At 40.4% G+C, this 27,136-nt stretch overlaps 1 protein-coding gene across 1 annotated transcript in view; it reads right to left on the bottom strand.

Annotated features, from left to right (window-relative positions):
* The window catches only part of tsc22d1 (TSC22 domain family, member 1), a 96,475-nt gene extending 82,034 nt beyond the window's left edge, over positions 1–14,441 (bottom strand). The window contains exon 1 of the mRNA XM_039745276.1: positions 10,782–14,441. Within this exon, the coding sequence (XP_039601210.1) occupies positions 10,782–13,696 (2,915 nt within the window). The 5' untranslated portion in view covers positions 13,697–14,441. The remainder of the gene's footprint in view (positions 1–10,781) is intronic.
* Between the last annotated feature and the right edge of the window lie 12,695 nt (positions 14,442–27,136).

Below are 27,136 nucleotides of genomic sequence, written 5' to 3'. Positions count from 1 at the left end.
CTGTGTGACCCTCCATGGATATGCCTCCCCAGACAATCATTAACCCACCACCAAACTGCTCATGCTGAATGATGTTACAGGCAGCATAATGTTCTCCATGGCTTCTCCAGACCCTTTCACTTCTGTAACGTGCTCAGGGTGAACCTGCTCTCATCTGTAAAAAGCACAGGGCACCAGTGGTGCATCTGCCAATTCTGGTATTCTACGGCGAATGCCAATCGAGCTGCATGCTGCTGGGCAGTGAGCTCAGGGCCCATTAGAGGACATGGGGCCCTTGGGTCACCCTCATGAAGTCTTTCTGGTTGTTTGGTCAGAGACATTCACACCAGTGGCCTGCTGGAGGTCATTTTTTAGGGCTCTGGCAGTGCTCATCCTGTTCCTCCTTGCCCAAAGGAGCAGATACTGGTCCTGCTGATGGGTTATGGACCTTCTATGGCCCTCTCCAGCTCTCCTAGAGTAACTGCTTGTCTCCTAGAATCTCCTCCATGCCCTTGAGACTGTGCAGGGAGACACAGCAAACCTTCTGGCAATGACACGTATAGATGTGCCATCCTGGAGAAGTTGGACTACCTGTGCAACCTCTGTAGGGTCCAGGTATCGCCTCATGCTACCAGTAGTGACACTGACTGTAGCCAAATGCAAAACTAGTGAAGAAACAGTCAGAAAAGATGAGGAGGGAAAAATGTCAGTGGCCTCCACCTGTTAAACCATTCCTGTTTTGGGGTCATCTCATTGTTGCCCCTCTAGTGCATCTGTTGTTAATTTCATTAACACCACAGCAGCTGAAACTGATTAACAACCCCTCTGCTACTTAACTGACCAGATTAATATCCCATAAGTTTCATTGACTTTATGCTATACTCTGATTAAAAAGTGTTCCTTTGATTCTTTTGAGCAGTGTATATATATATATATATATATATATATATATATATATATATATATATATATATATATATATATATATATATATAAATAATACAAACCCACACACAATTAGGGGGCTCTGCACTTCACTCGCCAACCCCCCGTAGGTGCTACGCGCTAGCCACTTTACGGATCAGCCACTCACGTATGGGGAAGCGGATGTGCAATTTAAACAGATTGATATTTTCATGGGAATTGTTACATATGCATAATAGAACTGTGTTACATTACAGTGAGTAATTAACCATAGTAAAAAAATATAGTAAAACGTAATAAATTGAAAGAAAACTGTTTCATGTTGCGTTAGAGGTATTCGTTATGTTATACGTTTTCATTCTGTTTGGCATTGAAATTAACATGCAAATATTTTTTAATCTTACACTTTTACTGTAAAACTTCTGTAAAGGCAATTTTTTTACTTAACTTTTTGTCAATATTGCATTGAATTTTGATTCAGTGTTTGGACTTAAATTGTGACAATGCCCGTGCGTGACTGAATATCGTTTCTTTCTCTCTAATAAATAAACCAACTTTTTCGAATGTTTATCCATGTGATTTGTTAATTGTCATAGCAAAAGCTATTCTAACAGGAAACTGTAAATGTTTTAATATGAATGGCATATCAAGATCTCCTTTGGTGTCTAATGTTATCCACAGAAGATGTACTACATTACTTTTCTTATCGCCTGTTAAAATTTTACATGTCAGAATTGTTCGACCAATTTTGAATACAACTAATCTTATCCTATTGCATAGCCCATCACTCAGACATAAATTACGCAATAACATTACGATACATCCTTCTTTTAAGACCAGACAGTGTTAATCGCTGTAGATATTCTACGGGATATTGTAAGTTGATGTTTTAATCTTCCGCAACATCACCACCATTTTAGCATAGTCTATTGATATGCATTTAACCAATCTGCCGTGTACCAGATCAGCAATTTTCACGTTAATTCGTTTAATGGTATTAGGATTGCCCGTGTACTCATTTCTTCTGTTGATAACCCTTCAGAATGAAATTCTTCAATAAGATTTGGACATAATGTCTTCCTTAATTGGGTACTTAAATGTTAGGAAAACATAAAAATTTATAAGAGCTGAGAGCGCAGGAACGGTGTCTGACAAAAGCATTCACACGAATGAGAGGTGAGAGGACTGGGTGTGGTTGAAAATGGTTGAGAGGAGGGCGGGACTTGAAATAATCTTGTTTGAGAGAGAGAGAAAACACAACCAAAAATCCAGAAAAAACACACTGCATAAAAGTTATAAACTGATTTACAAGTCATTGAATGAAGTATTTGATTCCCTACAACCCAGCCAGAATTCTACTGAATTGCTAAAGTAAAGAATATGACCTATTTCAGAGCATATAAGTGAAAGAGGAGATAGCTTACATTTTCCAAACATTTCCAATTGCTAAAATTTGTGACGACTGCCATCTTTGAAGCTGACTAAAAGGGAGAAGGGGAAGGGAAAACTTTTATAAAAATTATTGCGATCATTATTCAAGCATACATACAAATGAACGAACAAAGTTTGAAATATTTTGAAAGTGGGCAGCAAAACTTTTTTTGAAATTGGTTGACTCATAATAGAATGAAAAAGGGGGAGGAACAATCAAGTCAATCTACCTCTTCAGCACTAGTTACAAGTGGAATGATCTAAAATTACAACCACTATGGTAAAAACAAAAACATCATTTCAAATTTGGTAGAAGAACTTGGAAGGAGGTGGGTAAACAATGAGTATATTCCATAATCCAGAAATGACGGTAAAGGAGGGATCATTATCAGAAATAGCTAATATAACAATCAAAAAAAATTTGAAAATACATTTGACAGTAGACTACACAAAGCTTGCGAGTTAAGTGAAACACACTACCATGATGAAACAAACAACGACTGGCAGAAGAATCCTTGCAATATCAGAAATATTTGAATTGTCCCTCTTCACAACATTGCTTAAGAAAGTTTCTGCCATACAAAAGACAACTGCACATGACTTAGAAACAAATTTTATTAGAGGCCTGGAAAGCATTTTTTGTTCAACATATTACTACAAAAAATACATACAACAGATTTTACAAAGGATGTACAGCCTACTAGGTATGTTTGTGTTTTGGCCAACTTCTTTACTAATGAGGCAATAACTGAATAGGAAAGAGTCTACCTTAAGTATATCAATTGGCATTGTGAAACTGCTGCTAAAAAAAAGAAATTGAAATATAACCACTATATTCTCCATGTTATCTAAGCAAGTCTCCTTTGGAAAGAGGTTTAAAGTAACTTTTAATGTCTGTAATGCTCATTTCAGTTATTTCAGCAAACCGGCAATTTAGTTTTCTACTAACATGACACACAATGCTTGAAACAACAAAAATATTCAAGTCATCTGTAATACTAATTTGCTTCAAAGGGTAAATGGATTGGATTAGGGTGGAGGCAGTTTAACTTAGTCCCATATGTTACAGCACTGAACTGCCATCCTACACTGCAAAGTATCAAGATTCATCCTGAACACAATCTGCCATCACGTGCTACATTTTGAAATCTGGCCATAGAACTAACTACTAACTTAAAATTATTGCATTTTACTTCAATATACTGCATTGTGTGTTACTAAATCCAATTTTACAGATATTTTGTAAGCTGCTTTGAATAAGGGCACCTGCTAAATAAATAGTGGAAAAAAAAAGTATAAAAATATGGTTATTAAGTACCGATTAAAAAAAACTGTTCAGCAATCACAAAGGATCTGTCCCAATTTCTTATGTGCATTATAAATAGAAAGCATCAGTTTGCCTTCTTTACCTTTGCTCTCACTATTCGTACATCAGTTCATACATGCTGTGAACCCTGTTTTTATGACTGACTTTTTAGGTGTCAAAATCATTTGAAAGCTGCAATTTCCACATACATCTTTTAAGGAACAGTTCACACATCAGAAGCACTTTAAGCTTTACAAACATACCACAAGCAAAAAAAGTTAAATTAATAATATAAAAAAATAGCATATATGCAATACAAAAGGAAAACATAGCACACAGTAATTTAAAACTTATGGTATGTATATGAATATATTCAAAAAATCTTTTTTTAAAGAATATTTTAACTTGAATTTTTGGCTAATTTGGTAAGCATTCCAAACATTAATGCTGGCAACTTTGTGAGCTAAAACATCAAGTGGAAGGCAAGGTCTAGAAGGTGTGTTATCATGTTTACTAAATATAGCAAAATTCTACGAGCCCACAACAGCTTGAGAGGCTTGCACTCCCCTAGGTTTCTTAGCATTGGCCCCCTACCATATGGATGACTGAAAACCAGAGCACTCCACCACTTCATTGGCTACAAAAAATAGAAGCTAAAAAAAATAAATAAATAAACACACACCTTGGTAACATCAGTCAACATACAATGATTTCCTCAGGACACAGCAGCCATGCCAACAATATACCATCTTGTGGGAGACACCCAAATACAAATGCAACTGTCATAATTGACAAGATCATAATGTCTGTTTTACATGAAATCTGAATAGTTTTTATATACAGAACACCCCCAAAATTCGCAGGGGTTACATTGCTAAAGCACCCGCGAATTGTGAAAAACAGTGACTTTTGGATGCGTTTAAAAAATGCCTGTTTTTATAGTTTAAACCCTAATTACAGTATGCCCCCAAAGCACTTTAATTTCATTGCAAACTCAGCTTAATACATTACCTAAAAACAGAATGTAAAGGTAAACCCATCTACAGTACAGTACTATACTGCTATGTCTCCTGCAGTGCTAGAATGTAAAATACTGATGTTACTGCTATACGCACTGTAATTGACGCAAGCGCATTTTCTTTGGTATGCACGGTCATTTTCCTTATTATAAGTAGAGTAAATACATAATAATTTAAATATAGTAAAATGTACGCGTACTTACCAATGATGAATGATATTGACAATGATGATGAAGTAGCTGTGCAGTATGATGCAGAGGATTTAGAACTCCTTGGGTGGCACCTCTTCTTCAGGCACTTCAGGAGTCATTTCTTTGTAGCTTTTCTTTATAGGCTTCAGGAACATTGTGATGGGAAGTTGCTACATTGACTCCTGTAGTGAACTGCTGGTACAATTTCAATGCTTTCTTGGATGTTACCATCCCAGGGGATAATGTTCTTCCTGCAGCCGGTGATCCACAATACCAAGGCAGATTCCATCCAGACAATATTTTTATTCCTTACGGTCGTTACCTTTTTGTCACTATCACAGAAACTTACAGATATGGTACTCCAGATCGTTGCTTCGTTCTTCTTCTTTATGTAGCATGCAGTGCTTTCATTAATGCCATAGTGCACTACTGCAGCATAACTTTTTAGTTCCCGGAACAAATCCAGTAGCTCACCCTTCTCCTGGAGTGTTTTAAACTTCTTCTGGTGCTTAGGCTCAGTGCCAGAAGCCTTAGAAGGTGCAAGGTGATTCAGCGACATCTTGTACGTTTAGGAATAACAAAATGAATACAATAACAAAATAGAAAACATGAGGACACTCAGCTGGAGTCGCGTCACAGGGCAGCAAATCAATCAGCACCAAGAAGAAATGAAGAATGCTCTCAGATTGGCTACTTTCACCATCCCAAACCACGTTTCCCTCAGCGGTGGCAAACCCACTCACCTGGAGACGCATCACAGGGCAGCAATAAATCAGCAGCAAGGTGAAATGAATAACGCTCTCAGATTGGCTACTTTTACCATCCCAAACCGTGTTTCCCTCAGCGGTTGCTTCCTGTTCTCTCTACAGCACTGTGTTGCCACGAAAAAAAGCTATAAAAAAATGTGGAGGATATTTGCACTTTCCGCTAACAATTATTAGTTAGGTTCTAAGGAAAAATCCACGAACCCTGAGCCGTGACTCCACGGTGATCTACTGTACCAAGCTGGTCTCAAATAAATAGAGCAGATAAGTGTACTGCCAATCAAACAGGAACAGTCAGTGACATCAACAGAGATGCACCCTCATCACTAACAAAGCACAGTGAAAACTGGAACATCTAATTTTCACAACCAGTCTGCAGTAATGAAATTCAGAATAAATGCATGGATCTATAAAGCAATCCACTGCCAGGGAGATATGGCTGTACTTTATGACAGCACTAGTGATACTCTGATCAATCAGCTGCCTATCTTATATCTGCCAATATTCATTACACAAGACTTTCTTTCTGTGATCAGTAAATTGGCCAATCTCATAAAATTATTTTTTTAGCATCTGCTTTTCTGAGCTTTACAGTGATTTAGTTGTAGTGCTGTTGCACAAGGTATTGTGGTAGTTCCAAAAGAGCATATTTCCTTTTGTTTTGCTGAGAATTTCCTAGAAAGAGAGTACCAATGCAGACTTTTCCAGAAACAGCGAGAAAACACCAACATATTAGCTTTTACTTTAAAGACAGTGACGTAATAAACTGGGCTGTCCAGTGCAATTAAACAAACAGTATGAACAGTTATTTTAATGTATTCATGCCTTTTTTTTTAATGTCCTTTAAACTAAAATGGACACTGCTTGTCTGGGTTTGGACAATGAGCAAGCTTGCGTTTAGTACAGCAACTCAAGTTCTCAATTAGACAAAGAATTTGAAATTGCTGCTTTAGTAAATAAAAGGCTTGTTAGATTACTTGTAAATTTGTTAGGCATGTTAACCTTGAATCTTCTTGATAAAGTTCTTATGAACATCTGAAAGATTTGCAGCCGATGTGCAGCCGATTTAAGTGTTTGTATTGTGTACTGCTTGTGAGTGACACACTGCAAGTTTTTAAGAAATAAGTACTGCATAATTAAAATGGTCATCCATATTTATAATTATGTCTCAAGTATTAGGAATTCCTAGCTTGTACACTGTAAAGTAAAAAAAAAAACTTAAAATATAGTAAATGAATATTTTTACACCAAAAAAGCCACAGTGTAATTAATGATTAAAAATGATTATTGAAATATTTTGTTAAAAATAATTGTGAAAACTATTTTTTTTGTATTAAGCTTTGGTTCAGATAAGTACATTACAGAAAACATTATACAATGACAGCCTGTAATTATGAGAAGTGTTTTATGCAATACGTATTATGAATATTTGATACACACTTTTTAAACTGATAAAATGTATTTTAAGGTAATTTTATTTTACTATTTTCATGGCCACTGAAAAAGAACCCTACAGAATTAAATTTTGTTAATACAAAAATGAATACCAACACTGGTGGTCTATACTTTTAATAAAAAAAAGACCACAGCAAACACTTAACATACAACTAATATAAAACAGAAGGCTTCTATGCATCTGGTTATGTAGGAGCTTTGTCTAAAAAGCTTAACAGGATAAACAAAAAAAACACAACCACCACCACCACCAGAATCCGTCAATTCAGTAACACGAAAGTGACGAATGGAATCAGCCAAAAAAAACCTGATTGGAGCACTCCTATGTAGCACATCGACTAAGGTAACATGCCACTGCACTCAGAAGATTCTCCTTTGTGGGGATCAAAGTGTCTATATACAGAAACTCAAACTATAACAACAACAACAAAAAAAAAAATATCATCATGACTGAAAATTGCATAGCTTGACATACCCAGCAACTCAGTCCACCCAGTCTGTGACTTGTCCCATCTTATAAATGTAAACCTGTTTCATTTTGTCCTATCGCAGGGACAAGCTCTGAATGTACTACAGCTGAGCACCAATCAGTGCTCAGCCAAAAGTATAATGCAACTAAAAGGAAAAAGGAACACAGATAAGCCTCAAAAACACCTATCTGATATCTTGACGTTTAAGTACCACAACAGACTGGAAAAAAGGGCAGAGATTCTGGATGAACTTGCCATACAGCACTGGCTTTTGCAGTCAACATGTTATTGGTAGTCAGAACAAAGGGCAAGCTGTGCTGAGTCACTTAGTTTGTCATCCTCTGTGATCTCTACTCATGTAATCTGACATCCTCAATGCAAAGAGATGAGCAACCACAGTAATCAAGTTTGACATCCTCTCTGACTAAAAGTGGTGTAGTGTGTCACCAGCTTCAGTTGTATACTAAGGGTACAACTAAGTACATAACCATGCTCTCCTCTACCTCACTCAGCTACTAGCTCCTTACACTCCTTGTCACTCTCTCAGGTCCTCAAGCAGAACCTCCTTACTGTCCCAAGCATCAGACTCTCCACCTTGGGAGGCAGGTCCTTCGGCACTGTAGCCCCTCAACTCTGGAACCCTCTTCCTTAGTCTATCCAAGATTGCTCCACTTTCTGCACTTTTAAATCTCAACTGAAAACTTTCCTCTTCTACCAACTTTTATCATCTGTGTAAATTTAATTTTTATTACTCTATGTAAAAATCGACCTTGGGTTTGTGAAAGGCGCTCAATAAATGCAACTTATTATTATTCACCTTTTTGCCTCCTCTGTAATTTCCATAACTCAACCACACAGAGTAATATTATGTTCACATTAGAATCACATTTGTTCAGATATGCCAATTACAACAATGCTGGAACAAGTAAAACATTAATAAAAGGGTAGACCTGAATATGGTCTATGAATTATAAGATTCTCTTATATCATTTTCTTTGATTAGAAATGACATGGATCACTGGGTCTCAAAAATAGGATTTAAAAATACTCAGCCACACACCAAAAAAAAAAACTCCAATGAACTAACCAACTTTGACTTCTAAAAGAACTAACAGCAGACAAAATAGCAAAAGAGAACGAAAGACCACAATGTACCTTAAAATGGAATATTCAAGAAAGTTTTTAATTGCTAAGAAAAAGCCAACTAGAGCTCACCCTGCCTCCACATTTTGGGATGGGAGTTTTCACGTTCAGTCTTGGGCCACACCCAGTGACTAAGTTTTCATTCTAACCAGTTTACTCTTTAAACTGGAGTTCTCCATTAATTAAGTAAGCCGTCATTTTTCAGTTTCTATCTTAAGTTACTTCAGAAATGGCAAAATAGTTACGGTAAATGAGTACTGAATTAAATAAGTATTGTGTGTTTTTGTCAACATTCAGGTTATTTACTAACACACTACTGAAAAATACTGAATTTGCTGCTGACCAGATTGTATACATGCAACTGTGTCTACTCCTCTGACCATTTAATTGTATCTGTATAACTACAACTCTGTACAACTATAACAGTTAAGAATTTTAAAGTATGGCCAAAAAAATTATTTCTTATAAGACTTCTCATGCTATAGCACTTTCCTAAAAGCAAAATAAGAGAAGGAAAATTTCAATTTAAACAATGAGATTACAGATAAAAATAATTCACTGACTAAGAAATTGGTTGGAATAAAAATCTGCAGCAACAACATGGCATCAGAACTGAATCTGAAAACCCCAGTTTTAGACAGACGATGCAGACGTTTTGAAACATTGTCAATTTTATTTTAGAATGAACATATGGAACACCTCATTTTATCACTGCGGAATACTGATGTGTGCAAGGGTGGCATCCTTTCCAACAGGGTCTGCTTCAAGTGGATAAGTTGGAGGCACAGGTTTAGCCATCTTCGTTAAAATCAGAGGATAAACAAAGGCACCACCCACTAATCTATAACTCTATAAGGTGTTATATTAAAGGCTGATTAATTTGGCCATCAACTCAACATCGTCATTCAAACAAGCAAACTTACAAGTTAAACTGACCACAACTAACAGCAGATTGCTCACATCATTGCACTCTCATAGCAAGAACAAATCAGGTATATTTTTTATTCCTGAAACAATTCTATAAATGGCAAAAAGCAGGATTTTTAGGATTTTAATAGTAACTGCAACAGCCTCTATCTCAGCTGACATGTACTGTTCCCGTTTCTATTTTGTCTACCCTCATATGCCACCCCATAACTTTTTGCATACCAGGTTCAGAACCACTGGTCTACAGAAACAATAACCAACTGCAAAGCTTTTTAAACTTTTTCACACCTACTTTTCCGTCGTTTCAGTTCTTGTTTAATTGGTTACAAAAACTGATATATGAATTGGTATTAATTTGAAACAATATTCACTAAAAATACAGTATCTCAATTTACTGCCAGTGTAATGACATTATCGATAAAAGACCCATATTTCACTACTAAAATTCATGTAATAAATACTTTTTCATCTGGATGTCATAACAAAAAGATGTCAATTAGAGAGAACTGAAAAGCTTAAGTTGAAATACTGCGTAATCTGGTTGTTCATATATTACCTCAGAGTGATGTTTAATATGAAATTCTCTTTACAGATTACATTTTTCTTCACATTAGATATGCTACAATAAGAAACCAAAGTAAAAACAGCTGTTGATGCACAAAACAATTTCAAAAACACGGCAGAATGAAGAGCTGTCTCAATACAAGGCAAAAAAAGTGTTGTTTAGTAGGGGAAAAAAAATTAACATGCACTTTTTTCAGTTGATTACCTTGAGCTAACAAGGACTAAACACCAATATCACTAGCAAAAGTAGGTATTAAAAGGAGGAGCACTGGAAAACTATTTCTGGAAATATGGCACAAGTGCTTTAGCAGCTCAAACAAAGGTTCTAAAACAGGCTCCATATGACTTGACAGTTATATTATTCAATGCAAGGTTCCTCCAATCAGAACACACAACACTGTCCATGAACTATTCTTCTCAATTGTTAAAATCTGTGAGGGCAGCACATACAACTTTTTTAATACTGGGTCTAACTTACCAGCAAGTTAAGGAAACACAAAATGTCTTGGCAAAGTACTATTTCAAAGGGAGGTACAAATTTAAATAAAAAAAAAAAAAACAGCATCTAATAACTAATGCAGAACAAATAGGTGAATAAAACCTCTTACCTGTCTTCATCACCATCCACCACATGTGCAGTCAGTGGCAAGTTCTTAAGTGGGAAGAGGACGGCAGTTGCTGCCAAGGCTGAGATCCCAGTGGCTGCATCATGAGCCACTGTGGCACCAACTCCAGAGGAAGAAGCACATTCTCCTGCTGCCACCTTGGGCAGAGCAAGTAGAGACTGGTCTTGTAGAATACGACGGGCATCATCCAGCTGGGGGGCAGACACAGGTGGTATACTGGAATATTGAGCTGTGCTTTGAGCCACTGCTGTCTGTCCAACTGGGACACTTACTGGCATCAATGGAGATGGGCCAACATTAGGAACAATACTACCATTCTGCACAGGTTGAGCAGTTTGGGGTAAACTAGACTGGGCAACAGCTGAAAGGTTTGCAGGCACATTAGGAGCAACTTGGCCCAAGGCAACAGTGGCTGGTTGCTGGATGGCAATTCCTTGTGCCACTTGTTGTTGCTGCTCTCCTGGCAGCTGGGCCTGGGGTTGAGTCAAAGCTTGAGATGGCGGAGCCTTTGTGGGCTGCGGTACCATTCCTGTGACACTTCCAGGCATTATCTGTTGTAGGATTCCACCCTGGGTGGGCTGTGCAATCTGCGGAGGAGATGATATAGAAGTCTGCTGCTGCAAGATGCCCTGGGTTGAAGTCTGACTGACTCCAGTGGGTACACTAACAGTTTGCTGGCTTACACTCAGTATCTGGCCATTTCCAGATGCTGGAAGAGTTGTTAAGGATCCAGGGATGTGGGGTACAGTCTGTTGAGGCTGCCCTGCTGCTCCCATTGCAGTGGGGCCAGACTGCATTGGTGTCTGAAGGATCTGTTGATGCTGAACATATTCCGCCGGAATGTTGCCAACTACTCCACCTCCTTGACCCACGGGTATTACATGAGCTGCTGTCAAGTGTGCAGGGGCACTTGGCTGCTGTGGAGGAGGATATCCCATTTGCTGTTGTGGTACAGACCCCAAGCTTGGTGTAGGGCCAGGTGGTTGAGAAAAGGGTAAAGGCTGCTGGGGAATTGAAGTTGTTGGGTGACCAATGGAAGTCTGCATACTTGACAGGTTCACTGAAGGAGGCTGTATGGCACCCACGCTGGCTGGTACAGTGGGGGCACCAGTGGACTTCATCAGAGGATGGACCATATCCTGTGAATGCATCTGTGCTTGTGCAAGCTGTGGCTGAGATATACTCTGAGGCAGGCTTGGGAGTGGGGCCTGCATACTTGGTGGGCCACAGTACTCCACTTGTTGCTGAAACGTCTGTATCACAGTGCCAGTTCCCATTTCCCCACTGCCTACACTTTCTGTATAGTGGCTGAAAGTGCTGAGGGTGCTACTGACAGAACTTCCACTAGTGCTCTCTCGCTCTGAACCCACAACAGCTTCAGTCAAGGCTTGTCTAATACTCTCCACAGCCCGGTGACTCAGCACGGATTCAGATGGAGCCCCTGAAGTGGATGCTGCTACTGGGGCCTCTTTGTCATAGTATTCTGTGCATGTCCAGCGGCCTTTCCGGAAAGGTTCAGAGCTGGAATCCAATTTCACCACCCTGAAACGAGAACTTGCAGTTGTGGTTGTGGCAGAAGGCAAATGTTGACCTGACGGGACAGTTCCTACCATTGCTGGTGCATTAACAGGCACTGCAGATGCAGAACCTAGGTTGCTGGTGGTGCCGCTTATAAGAACAGGCGTGGCTGACCCAGCAACGACTCCCATTACAACATTTGTATTCAGAGCAGTGCCAGGCCCTTGCTGCTGTATCACATTTACATTTTGGCTACTAGTTCCTGACAGTGCACTACCAGTATTTAAGTTCATCAGGCCTGATTGAATGCCAGTGGGGCAACTGCTGCTGCTGCTATTACACCCACCAGGGGTGGCAACTAAACCAGGCACATTGGCACCCAACACTGCTATGTTCACATTGCTAGGCACTGGGTTAATAACATTTACAGGAGTGCCAGCTACAGCACTTATACTGCTAGCAATGCCAGTAACAGCTGTCCCAGGAAGACCAGGCACCGTTGGCGCACCCACCACACTAGAAAGTGATGTACCAACCACTGTAGCATTCTCAGAGATGGCACCTGAACTAGGCAATTTGTGGTGTGCCGAGGTGGCAGCAGCAGCAGCAGTAGTAGCAGCACTGGGCGAAGAAGTCGTAACTGCAGGTACATTTGAGACCACAGGGTGTATAGCAGAAGGCAAAATCCCAGGAGGCGCAGGCGGCTGGTGGTGGTGGTGATGTCCGTGGTGATGATGATGGCCATGGTGGTGAGGGTGTAGACTGCCATTTACCATTACATTTTGGGGCAACTGCTGTTGCGAGAGATGGTGTGGGAGAAGCGGCTGGTTGGGGGACACAGCACCCGGCGTCTCGGCCTCATGGAAGTTGTTCAGAGTCTCTTCGGAGGAGCTCCGCTCTGGCCCCCCCATATCGGTAGCGCGTGACGACACGTCCAAAATCTCCGAGGACGACAGGTCCTCTGTGTGGGACTCGTCTAGATCATCGTAGCTCTCCGTGTCCTCGGCAATGCTGTTGTTTGTGCTCGCCGAGATCTGGGCCGGCGTGACACTGGTGATCTGGAAGCCGCTCTTCTTTTTGATCTGCGCGCCTCCGGGTGGCAGAGACGGAGGCTGCAGTTGCGACTGTGAGGAGAGGAGATTCAGGCTCTGGGGAGGATGCTGGGGCCCCGGGGACGAGCAGCCGGCTGGAGGGGGAGGCTGGATGAGTAAAGGTGACGGGTAATCATCGGCGGGAAGGGCACTGCTGTTCACGCTGGGTCCCGCCGCCGTAGCCAACGCAGAGATGCTGCCGCCGGTACTGCTGCCGCGCCGGGGAAACACGACCGGGGGCGCCATCTTCCTCGCGGCGGACTCTCCTGCTGACTCCGGGTGATGCATGGCGCACAATATCGGGTGTTTTCTGCTGGAAATGGACAAAGCCCGAGTGACAGCCGCCTCTCTTCCGCGGGGCACAACAATCGCAGTGATGGTCGCTGACGTAAAGTCAAGCTGCCGCCGCCGCCATTCAACTTTTCACCCTTCTCCTCAGTAATTGAGCTTTTTGCACTCCTCTCGCAGGTCCCTGCTCCTGCTGGGCCGCGCTAGTTATTCTTCTTGATATTTGTGGTTTATATTCCGCCAGACGCTAGCTCTTCTACGCAGGCAACGCACTTAAACACTTCCTTCGTTCGCGCTCTCTTCCTCCCTTTCACTGGGTACTTACAGATGTTCAGCAAAAAATCCTTATTACATTAAACAGAAAACCACATATATCCACCGATAAAACAACAGTAAATGACCCATCTCCATCACTGCCAGGCGTTCAACTGCATTATTTAAAAAATAAATGAAATGAAACAGGTCCGCTCACAATGGAAACCGCAGCCGGTCAAGGGTCGTCCACACGCCAAACAGTTGTTCGTAAATAACAATTTAATCCAAAGCTTTATATCATCCGCTGTGATCCTTTTCTTTTTCTCGCTTTCTTATTTGCTATAGCCTTTTCTTTTTTCTTTTTCTTTTTTTTTTTGTCTACTGTTTGCTGTATCACCCTCTCTGAATCAGCCAACCTCCCGCACGGTATTTCTCTTACTGACGAGGCCGAGGGGGAGGGGTTACCAACATGGCGACGGAGCCTGCGCACTGCCTCTGCGGCTCAACGAGACATAAAGCCAGTCTGAGAGGCCGAGGAGGGAAAGGAGGAGGCAGGGCGGAGCTTAGAGAAAACCGACACGGGAGGGGCGTTGATTCAGCGGAAAATGACGAACGACTTCGGCCTGCGAAGCGTCTGTATTTGAAAACGAACTGTTTACAGTTAAGGGTTCAAAGCTCGTTTTTAACGACTACGACTGTAATTCCTTTTTAAAAATTTGACCATGTGCAAAATAGTTTGAATAATCATAATAACATTGGCATATCATTTAAAGCAAGTAAGACTAAAATGATGTTTGCCATTTGACACAACGTCATTGTCTCGATTAAAGAAACTTTTTCGATTAAGGGCTGTCCCAGAAGTAAACCACGGACAGGGTACATTCACAAATAACATCCGATTTTTATGTTACCAGTTAGCCTAACCCACATATGTTTAGGATTTTAAGTTGGAGGGTGGTTATGGCGTAATCTACACGGAGAAAAGCCTACACACAGTCGATCGCGGCATGCATGCGCCAGATTTTGGCCAGACCGGTCTTACATCTAATTCAGTCCGATTTTGAGGTTAGATGTACATTTTTTCAGGGGACTGAATTGGATACAGTACCTGGAACGCAAACCGGTCTCTTGGAGCGACAGGCGAGTTGTTCAATCATGTCTCTAAATGAGTGCCAGGTGTACATTAATGTGTACAGAGATAAACTGGCGTCCAGTCCGGGATTGGTTCTTGCCACCTGTTTCATGCTACTGGGATCGGGTGGGGCTTTTGATGACTCTGTATAAGACTAAGAAGATCAAAAAGTGGATGGATAAATGTATGGTCCTTAAATGCAGTAATTTCCCTCAGTTGAATGACGCAAATAACAAATTCAAGGTTTCATTTACCCCTGGAACTTTTTTTTGGTGTTAATTCTCTCAATAGCTGAATAGTTGAACAAACTGATAGCTAAAAGTATCTTTAAAGGAAAGAGGGGACTGTGTGGCCATACAGTCTATATTGTAGGAAACAATGTGAAAGATACAGCATGCAAAAAGTCTGAATTAGCATAAGTCATAAGAAATGTACTGATTTACTTTAGGAAGTAGAAGTACATAATAAACAAGAATAATTGTTATATGTTTAAACTATTAAAATGTGTGTTTCAGTTTACATGTCTAAAGTCTAAATATTCTCAATTTTTGAAGAAATTTGTCATTTTTCCAGCCTCTGATGGAGATCCATAGAGGGCTACATCCTTAGTAAAAGATCAAGAATAACATTATATCCATAATCACTGACCTTGAAATAGTCTAAAACGATACCCCACATGCTCATGTTTGAAATCTGTCATTTTTAACCTTGGCTGTATTAGGTGTAGAACCACCAGTAAATAATTCAAATATCAAAAATATTATCATATTCATGATCAGCAACCATGAAATAGCATATAATGAGACTCCATGTACCTATTTTTTTATCCCTGTTTTTAGGTTTTGTGAAAAGGAGTAACTTTGACCCTTTGTATCCCATTACTTACTCTTTATCTTACAGGTGTAATTTCCTGAACAAAATATGGGACAAAAACAGGCCTAGAATTGAGGGCTTTTCATGTCTTAGGGGGCCATAAATAGATGGGAACACCAAAAATGTCAACTTCTTGCATAACCAGAAATCAGGATGCAACAAAGAGTATATAATATGTGAGGATTTTCTTGTGCCAGTGAGTCAGGAGGCACTGAACAAAAGAGAAAACTGAAGTGATTTCAAAGTGTTCATGAGTAATTCTTATGAACACAATATGCAATATTTAAAATGTGACTTTTATCAGTCAGACATGTACTTCTTGGGAGTGAAAATCACTTCAGAATTTGATAAGCTGGGTTATAAAGGTATGATACCATTTCCCAGATCAGATTAGTGATTACTGATTCTGACCACTGTGATTTAAATGTGAAAAAGGCATTATGATTTAGTTACTACATTCATGTAACAGTATTGCAAGAATTTTTTTCTAATAGCTGACACCTAGCTATATCAATATAATCTAATATATAATAAGTGAATGCATATTTTCTTGGCATACATATCAACACAGTTGAACCTATCTCTATCTGTTATTGCCCATTTGTACAAGGGAATCCTGCAAGCTATGTTTCATTTCAAAATTCTCTCCCTTGGGTAACTTTAAATGTGACTGCACTTGCACATTTGTTAGAAAGGTGCCCCAGGAGACATTTTTGCCACTAAGCACAGATATGCAAAGTTACTCCCCACAATGAGTTTAGTCAAGGAAAGTATAGTTTGGGGGAAAATGATTTCCCCAGAGTTTATTTAGTGACTGTGCATGCGCTTAATTCCACTTCCGGTTACATTTGGTACCCCTGCTTGTAGAGCAATAAAGAAAGTCAGTAAAATACACAGCATTATATGCCACAGCAAAATAATGATACATATTTCACAACAACAACAACAACATTTATTTATATAGCACATTTTCATACAAAAAAAATGTAGCTCAAAGTGCTTTACAAAATGAAGAATAGAAAAATAGAAGACACAATAAAAATAAAAAATAAGTCAACATTAATTAACATAGAATAAGTAAGGTCCGATGGCCAGGGTGGACAGAAAAAAAAAAAAAACTCCAGAGGCTGGAGAAAAAAAAAATCTGTAGGGATTCCAGACCAAGAGACCCAGTCCCTCTGGGCAATCTACCTAACATAAATCAAACAGTCCTCTTCGTATTTAGGGTTTTCATGGAAGGGCTCGATGATGATGGTCACGTAGACTTCTGGCTTTCAGTCCATCATTGTTGGAGCATCATGATGCTTTGAGTAGGTGGTGGTGGCGCAGGCCGCCACCACAAAGAAACCGGAAAAAGAAACAGAAGAGAGAGTTGGGGTCAGTACGGATTTTTGAGCCACTATGAATAGTTATTATGATGAATTGAACATACAGAGTATCAGTATTAAGTTAAAGTGAAGTTAGGAGAAAGCCATGTTAAAGTAATGTGTTTTCAGCAGTTTTTTAAAGTGCTCCACTGTATTAGCCTGGCGAATTCCAATTGGCAGGCTATTCCAGATTTTAGGTGCATAACAGTAGAAGGCCGCCTCACCACTTCTTTTAAGTTTAGCTTTTGGAATTCTAAGGAGACACTCATTTGAGGATCTAAGGTTACGATTTGGAATATAGGATGTCAGACATTATATATATATATATATATATATATACATATATAAGATGGAGCCAGATTATTTAAGGATTTATAAACCATAAGCAGTATTTTAAAGTCAATCCTGAATGACACAGGCAACCAGTGTAGTGACACCAAAACTGGAGAAATGTGTTCGGATTTTCTTCTAGTTAGGATTCTAGCAGCTGCATTCTGCTCGTTGCAAGTGATTTATGTCTTTTTTGGGTAGTCCTGAGAGGAGTGCGTTACAGTAATCTAGTCGACTGAAAACAAAAGCGTGAATTAATTTCTCAGCATCTTTCAATGATATAAGAGGTTTAACTTTTGCTATGTTTCTTAAGTGAAAAAATGCTGTCCTAGTGGTCTGATGAATATGCGATTTAAAATTCAGATTACAGTCAACAGTTACCCCTAAGTTTTTTACTTCCGTCTTAACTTTTAATCCTAATGCATCAAGTTTATTTCTGATAACCTCATTGAATCCATTATTGCCAATTACTAAAATTTCAGTTTTCTCTTTATTTAGTTTGAGAAAATTACTATTCATCCATTCAGAAATACCAGTAAGACATTGTGTTAGTGAATCAAGAGAGTCGGAGTCATCAGGTGCTATTGATAAGTACAGCTGTGTGTCATCAGCATAGCTGTGGTAACTCACGTTGTAACCTGAGATAATCTGACCTAACGGAAGCATGTAGATTGAGAACAGCAGCGGACCCAGGATAGAGCCTTGTGGAACACCATATAGAATATCATGTGTCTTTGAGATGTGATTACCACAACTAACAAAGAATTTTCTACCTGCCAGGTAGGATTCAAACCAATTTAAGACTGTGCCAGAGAGGCCCACCCATTAACTAAGGCGATTTCTAAGAATATTGTGATCAATGGTGTCAAATGCAGAACTCAGATCGAGGAGGATGAGAACAGATAAATGGCCTCTGTCTGCATTTACCCGCAAGTCATTTACTACTTTAATGAGTGCAGTTTCTGTGCTGTGATTTGTTCTAAAACCTGACTAAAATTTATCAGGAATAGCATGTTTATTGAGGTGGTCATTTAACTGCATAATGACTGCCTTCTCTAGAATTTTACTTAAGAAGGGCAGGTTAGAGATGGGTCTAAAATTTTCAAAAGCAGAGGGTCAAGATTATTTTTCTTGAGCAGGGGTTTAACTACACACAATAAATACATAACACATAAACCAATAATACGGCCTAATATATGTAACCCAATACTGCATACTTTTATCAGTCACTATAAGGCTAAATTTAAGAAGGTTCAGTCAGGCTTGGTGGTTGTGTCAATTCTATTCATTAACAAGAATAACTGGTATAGAGAAGCAACTGTTGAGGTAACAAGTTGAGGTTGTTTTTAACAATTAATCATTGGATTTAGTTTTACCAATGGTAATAAATGAGATGTTTATTTCTTTAAATGTACATAGGTTAATGGAGTACAAAATCAGACATGCAGTCCTCTCTTGTGATGAAAAATGTTTGCTATTGAGCTTCTTTTTGCAAAAGAAGTGATGTTCTCATCCCCAATGCAAGTTGTTAAAAGTAATATTGCCCTGCAATATAAGTGATTCCACACTAATACAAGGAACATCATCCATAAAGGAGTTCAGAAGAATCAGAATCTTGTCGTGGCGAAAAATTCATCATCAGAAGGCTTTTTACCTAAAAATAAAGGCTATTAGAACTCAAGATAGACAGACAGAATTTTAAGGATTTATTGCAATAAATCAACACAAAAAATAACAAGGACTCAACCCAATACGGCCAAATTAGATTGAGCAAAGAACATTACAGCCATCGGGGTTTTTATAACAATTTCTTATCATTTTAGCTCATTTATTTAATTAATTCTACACCTGGTCTTACTGTCTATTGTTCCTCTTGGTGTCTGGTTGGCTTATTCTGATTGGTCTTAGACTGGGTGGATGGCTTCCTCTTTCCATCTTTGGACTTTCCTGATGTAATTTCCTATCTTTTCTGACCTTGCTCTAATGAGCTGGTTTGCTTACCTTCACTGACTCCCTTTTTACTCCCATCCGACCAAATCTCAAGTTTCTATGGGAACCTCTTATGGAATGTGTTATCTTTCTATTCTGTTCCCATTTTCTCTAACTGGCCAAGGCTTCAAATCCATATATGGGTTTTCCTCTCTTAGACTTTACAAACTTTTTACTGTAGTAACCTGAAGCTTAAGCTTTAATTAAAAAGAAGTATAGTATGTGCTTTCATTTGATCATTGCTTGCTATGCTTAATTTGTCTTAATTTCTACACTAAAGTTAATTGCTAATATATTCTTATAATATTTTTACTAATGCCTGCATTTGCTAAGATGCATTATAGTGTGACCTTGTTTGTAGTAAAAAGGCCTTTTGTTGATTCATCAATCCAGCTGCTCTTAGAGGCCTTCTTTCCATGTTATCTCTTCCTAGCCTTGACTCACAGATGTCTTCCACTCTTATCCTGTCCAAAACTGATTTCACTGCATCTTTTAGCTATTCTTTTCATTACTTTGGAAAATTTGCTGTAAGCCTATAAAACAATGCAATATAACTGATTTTTTAGTTAACCATTTGCTAGACCTATCGTATTTTGCTTTTATATTCTAATTTATGCCTAATCTAATGTTTTAGAAGCTTTTAATTACTTTCTATGGCTCTATATGCTAATTTGCTATTCTCTTATGCTAATAAAAAAATTTCCTTCTACAATCTCTATTTATTCTCCACTATTTAATTTACACAAATTTAATTTGGTAGCTTTGGAGCTGCCTATAGTCTTAACACAATATCACACACAGTACACATAACGTATAACATACAGTAAGTTAAACATGCCGTCATGTCTCAGTCTGGGGTTTAAAGGTATGTTTTATGCCTCTTTTGACACTATCCCTCTTTGATTAATGTTGATTATGTTAATGTTACCTTTGCCTATATTATGTTCCATGTGTTTTGTGGGTGGTGCCCTAAAAGGTGGGTTCACCTACCATTCATCACCAGGAACTGCCTTCTGCCCTATATATTCAAAGGATCTCTCACAGTTCCTGGCAGGTCATTTGAAACATGTTTGGGAGTGGTGAGTTTAATCTTGTTTTGTGCTGTGCATGTATATTTGGAATTTTGATATTCATGCTCTCTGTTTGACTATATCTCTGTATTACAGTATTGGGACTTATCTGCATTGGATTGTCTAAGTGTTTTTGGGCAATTCCTTTGCTTCTTGTGTTTTTATTTAATAAAGATTTAGTGTTTGCCCTTATTACTAGCTGAGTTTTGATAGTGATATTCCTTTCTAGTGGGCATTTTTTGGAAGTGCTTTTGGAACTTATTGGGATTTGTGTGCTTTGGGACTCCTAGTTAATGGATCACATTATAAACAGTTATATAACAGTGCATTTATGAAGGAGATCTGTAAATTATGTGCAGATGAAGGCATGTGTATGTTTATAGTGTGAATGCACACACACAAACATACTTGTATATGTACTGTACATACATACACATACACACACTAACACCTTTATACAGTAAATGAAACAACACTAGGGATTAGCAAGCAAGACCAACTAAATTGTAGGCTTGCAAGGGCTATCGCTCTGGGAAAGAAACTGTTTAAGTGTCTATTAATTTTAGTTTTAATTGACCTAGTAGAGGGAAGTTCTTGGATCAAGTTGATTACTTAGACAAGATGAGTGTGTGATAATCCTTTTGTCTTGGTTTATGAATACACAAACATTTTCATAGTTTTCATGGCATATGCCTTATATGATTTTTTGTACATCAAACCAACACCATCCAATCAGTGCTTTATTGCTTTCTGGGAACAGGCCAGTTTGAGTGTTGTCATCAATAAAGTCAAGTATCTTTATAGTCATACCATCCATACATACTATTGCAGCTTAAAGTGGAATAATATAATAATGTTCCTAAGGACAGTGGTGAAACATATGCATAAACACCAGACAAGGCAAGACAGGTAAAGAACTATAGTATACAATAAACAGATAAATAAATAATATGTAAGTGACTAGACAGTAATAATTTGAAATATATAGCAATAAATAAAAAATAGTACCATCAACTAATAATAAAAACTACAGTAGTAATAAGTGTAACAAATATACTGCATGTAAATAAGCTACTTGGAGCAAACCTGAGGGCAGGAGGGCACCACAGAGTTCAGAATCTGGACAGTCAAGAGTTACAGAAGTGGTTTGGATGCTATAGAACCTTTTGCAAGATGGAAGTGGGACAGTTCTACAAATGAATCAGTTGAGGAATTTGTGTTAGTGTAGAGGTACAAGAGTGAGAGCAGAAGACATCAGCACAACTCAGAGATCAGGTTCAAAGAACTTGAATGATACCGATCATATCCCATGAACTCTCTTTAAATGTACTTTTGTTGTTGTTCTGCCATGCCAAACACTGATATTTCCAGTCAGGGAGTGTTTTCTTACAGTTTCCACCTTTCCACAGGCCCCTATAAAGAATCTATTTTTCCTTTTTGTCAACATAGGCTAAGTGTTGTGGGTGAAGTCAGGTTGTTGAAGAATTAGAACACAAGCCAAATAAAGAAGCCAAGAACTTCCATTCATGTTACATTAAAGTTGAACCCTGGGGAGCCTTTTGTTTTCCCCAAGACCACTTTCAGTTCTTTTTAGTAACAGTCAATGTCACAAAATCACCTTGTCAGATGTGCTGCCTCATTCTTCTCGTTGAGGAACTGCAGTGTTCAAAATTAACAAGTAAGAGATTTCATTCTTTATCTGTTCCAGCCTCTAGGACCTCTGATGTCCAACTGCAGATAGAATTTTATAAGGGCAATCTCTAGGCTTCAAAATGAGTTTATAGAGAGTAATTATTTTTAAGATTAGTGGTGTATTTAGTAAATACAGTAGCACACACATGTAGATATCTTAGAAGTAAAAATCAAAATACAAATAATTTTCCATGTATTTTCTGAACTTACTTTCTCCATTATGGTGATAAGGCTAGTTGGAGCGTATGCTAGCAGCATCAGATCAAAGGAAGGAACTAACCCCAGATAGGATACCAGTTTATCTCAGAGTACATTTACACCCATACAGCCCATTCAGGACTCTTTTAGAAGCGCTGCTCAACCAAACAAATGTTTTAGAACAAGGGTAGAAAAATCTCACACACAGACAAGGCTGGAATTTTAACCCATTCACCTGGATCTAGGAGTCAACAGTGCTCACCACTGCTCAAGCACAATAACATCTCCATCCATCCATCCATTGTCCACTGCTTATCCGATGTTGGGTCGCGGGGGCAGCAGCCACCTCTTCAGCTCCTCTGGGGGGACGGGAGATGTAATCCCTCCAGCGTGTCCTGGGTCTGTCCCATGGCCGTGCCTGGAACACCCCTCCAGGGAGGCATCCAGGGGGCATCCTGACCAGATGCCCAAACCACCTCGAGAGCAGCAACTCTACTCTGAGTCTCTCCTGGATAACTGAACTCCTCACCCTATCTCTAAAGGAAAGTCCAGCCACCCTGCTGTCGCTTGTATCTGCAATCTTGCTCTTTCAGTCACTACCCAAAGCTCGTGGCCATAGGTGAGGGTAGGAACGTAGATTGACTGGTAAATTGACAGCCTCACCTTTTGGCTCAGCTCTCTCTTCACCACAACAGATCGTTGCAGAGCCAGCATTACTGTGGATGCCGCACCGATCCATCTGTAAACCTCCCGCTCCATTCTTCCCTCATTCATGAACAAGACCCTGAGATACTTTAACTCCTCCACTTAAAGCAGTAATGTGTTCTCAACTCAGAGAGAGCATTCCACCCTTTTCCGGCACAGAACCATGGCCTTGAATTTAGAGGTGCTGACTCTCATCCCTGCCGCTTCACACTCAGCTGTGAACCGTTCCAGTGAGAGCTGGAGGTCACTGTCCGATGAAGCCAACAGAACCACGTCATCTGCAAATAGCAGAGACGAGATTCTGAGGTCACCGAACCAGACCCCCTTCACTTCTTGGCTGCGCCTAGAAATTCTGTCCATAAAAGTTATGAACAGAATCGGTGACAAAGGGCAGCCCTGGCGGAGTCCAACCTCAACAGGAAACAAGTTCAACTTATTACCGGCAATGCGGACCAAGCTTTTGCTCCTCCTGTACAGCGACTGGATGGCTCGTAACAACGAGCCTTGTACCCCATACTCTTTGAGCACACCCCACAGGATGCTTCAAGGGACACGGTCGAATGCCTTGTCCAAATCCACAAAACACATGTGGGCTGGTTGGGCAAACTCCTACGTCCCCTCCAGGATCCTGGCCAGGGTGTAGAACTGGTCCAGTGTTCCACAACTGGGACTTAATCCGCATTGTTCCTCTTGAATCCAAGATTCGACCATCAACCGAACTCTCTTCTCCAGCACTCCTGAATAGACCTTACCGGGGAAGCTGAGGAGTGTGATCCCCCTATAGTTGGAGCACATATTCCGGTCACCCTTCTTTAAAAAGGGGACCGCGACCACCCCGGTTTGCCAATCCAGAGGGACTGTCCCTGATGTCCATGCAATGTTGCAGAGACGTGGCAACCAGGACAGCCCCACAACATCCATCCAGAGCCTTGAGGAACCACCCCAGGGGCCCTGCCACCTCGGAGATTTTTAACTTCCCGATAGGACTCTTTATTCAACTTTCCGGCCTCTCGAACCTTAGGTGTCCACCACCAGGTTCGTGGATTGCTGCCATGAGAGGCACCGACAACCTTGCAGCCACAGCTCTGTTCTGCTGCTTCGACAATGGAGGCTCGGAACATGGCCCATTCAAACTCAATGTCCTTCACCTCCCTCGGAATGAAGTTGAAGTCCTACCGGAGGTGTCAATTAAAGATCTTTCTGACCGATTCCTCTGCCAGACGTTCCAAGCAGACACTCATTATACATTTGGGTCTGCCTGGTCAGCCTCTCCAGATGGTGATCAGTTGACAGCTCAGCCCCTCTCTTCACCCGAGTGTCCAAGGTTGCAGATCCAATGACACGATTACAAAGTCTTTCAATGAGCTGCGACCTCGGGCATCCTGGCATGGTGTTCGTTATGCACAATCCATGGCCAGCACAGAAGTCCAACAACTGAACACCAGTCGAGTTTAGATTGGGGAGGCCGTTCCTCCCAATCACACCTCTTCAGGTTTCACTGTCATTGCTGATGTGAGCGTTTAAGTCTCCCAGCAGGACGATAGAATCCCCAGGAACTGCGCCTCACAGAGCTTCTTCCAGGGACTCCAAGAAGGCTGGGTACTCTGAACTGCCGTTTGGCACATAAGCGCAAACAACAGTCAGAGTCCTTTCCCCAACTCGAAGGTGCAGTGAAGCAACCCTCTCGTCCAACGGGGAGAACCCCAACTTGCAGGTCTCAAGCCGGGGGGCCATAAGCAAGCTCATCCCTGCCTGACGCCTTTCACCCACAGCAACTCCAGAATGGAACAAAGTCCAGCCTCTCTCAAGAGGAATGGTTCCAGAGCACAGACCCTGCGTAGAGGTGAGCTCGACTATATCTAGCCAGTACTTCTCAACCTCTCGCACCAGTTCAGGCTCCTTCCCCACCAGAGAGGTATCATTCCATGTCCCAAGAGCTAGTTTCAGCAACCAAGGGTCGGAACCCTAGAGTTCCCGCCTTCGGCTACCACCCATATCACATTGCACCCGACCCCTATGGCCTGTCTTGCAGGTTGTAGGCACACAAGAAAACGAAACCACGTTGCTCATTCGGGCTGAGCCTGGCTGGACCCCGTGGTCAAAGGTCTAACCACCAGGCGCTCGCCAGTGAACCCCTCCCCTAGGGCATGGCTCCAGGGTGGGGCACCCTTTCCCAGGCAAGGGAAACGCCAATCCTTAATTTAAATCCATGTGGGGTCTCAGGATCGAGTTAGTCTGGATCTTCACCTCAGACCTGTTTGCCATGGGAAGCCCTACCAGGAGCATGTAGCTCCCGACAACATAGCTCCAAGGATCACTAGACTGTGCAAGCCCTTCTGCCACGGCAAGGCCTCGATCCAAGAAGGGTCAACAATAACATAATATCTTGTTATGAGAATTAGATTAGCCAGGGCCTTTTAATCAGTTATGCCCCCAAAGTATCTTCATCATTCCCCAAGTGAGGGTTGATGGACTACAGAGTTAGTAGCTGATAAATATCTCATCATTGAATCAACTGTCTGTAAGGGTGACAGCATTCTGGACATTTCTCTTGTCCCCTGGTACAACCACCAACTGTCTATCTCCACACATTTCTATGACCTTTGCTTTGGAATAGCTCCAGAGTAAGAGAGAAACCACCCTTGACTTAGAGGTCTGTTTTTAGAACCAGTCATGTATAGTACTGAGATTGGTCATATAGTACTCATGTTTAACCAGGATGTTTCTGTCTCCAGCATAAGCTGTAGCTATTTTTTTTCCAGTAAACTGATATTCTAAGGTAGACTATTTTTAGTTTCTTGGACCCAGTTCACTCTTTTTTCAGTATGAGTTATTTCAAAGTCCTAAATGTTTTTCCATCAAGTTATATCTTTCTGGTTCTCTTCATTTCGTGACCATAATATGACCCACACCCTATATTCTGGTAATAAGCTCGAATGGAAACTCTAGGCATCTTCTGAACCTTAGCCTGATGCAAGTCATATTACTAATAAGGGCTTGTTTGTGGATATTCCAGAAATGTGTTCATGTCTTCATTTTTCATTCAAATACATTTTTGCCGTTTTGTGCCTCAATACTCTTAGTAGCTCTCTTCCCCAATAGTAGCTCTCTTCCCCAACAGTAACTGTTCTAGAAACACAAGGCTTGGTTATAATAAAGCTCTATGAATGCACAGAGATGTTAAGCTCTTGTAAAGATCTCAATCCTAGTAGGGGTGTCTAATGCAGGATGTAATGATTAGAAGTCTCAAAAATAACAAAATGGGTGTGAGGCCTCTTAAAATAACCATAAAGGCGGGGACATACCCTAACAAGGCCTCCCCAAGGGGACTTACACCAAATCCAGCTAGCCTCAAGACTGCTAACTGCAAGCTTCTAGTTTGGCAGAACCCTAAATAAGTCAAGTTGGCAAAATAATTAGAAATGTCCCAAAAATATAAGAAAAGGCCCTTAAGACAACAACACTTTATTTTTGTATAGCCTGCAATGCGCTATCAGCGCATGTTCCCAACTTCCTCCTCCTCCTCCTTAAATCATATGAAGAATGCCTCATTGAGCTTTAACATATATAATCTTATTTCTCATTTAGTGCCCTGCAAGCAGGTCCTCCTACTTGCAGGGAAACTCAGGAGTTGGTGGCAGGCTTGGCACTCCAGCTGTTCTATTCCATTCAAACCAGTGTGGTACTGAGGTGTCACCTGTTGCATGGCTATGCTCGGGTCCTAATTTGGGATCCTGAGGTGGTTCGTCATGTGATATGTGCGGGAATGAGCTGTATCAATACATGCTCCCAACACCCTACTCTCTCATTTAGTGTTATTATATGTCCA

The sequence above is a fragment of the Polypterus senegalus genome, chromosome 2, assembly GCF_016835505.1.
Source record: "Polypterus senegalus isolate Bchr_013 chromosome 2, ASM1683550v1, whole genome shotgun sequence".
Lineage (NCBI taxonomy): Eukaryota > Metazoa > Chordata > Cladistia > Polypteriformes > Polypteridae > Polypterus > Polypterus senegalus.
The sequence above is the reverse complement of the archived record's forward strand: the minus strand, read 5'-3'. Positions and strand labels throughout refer to the sequence as shown.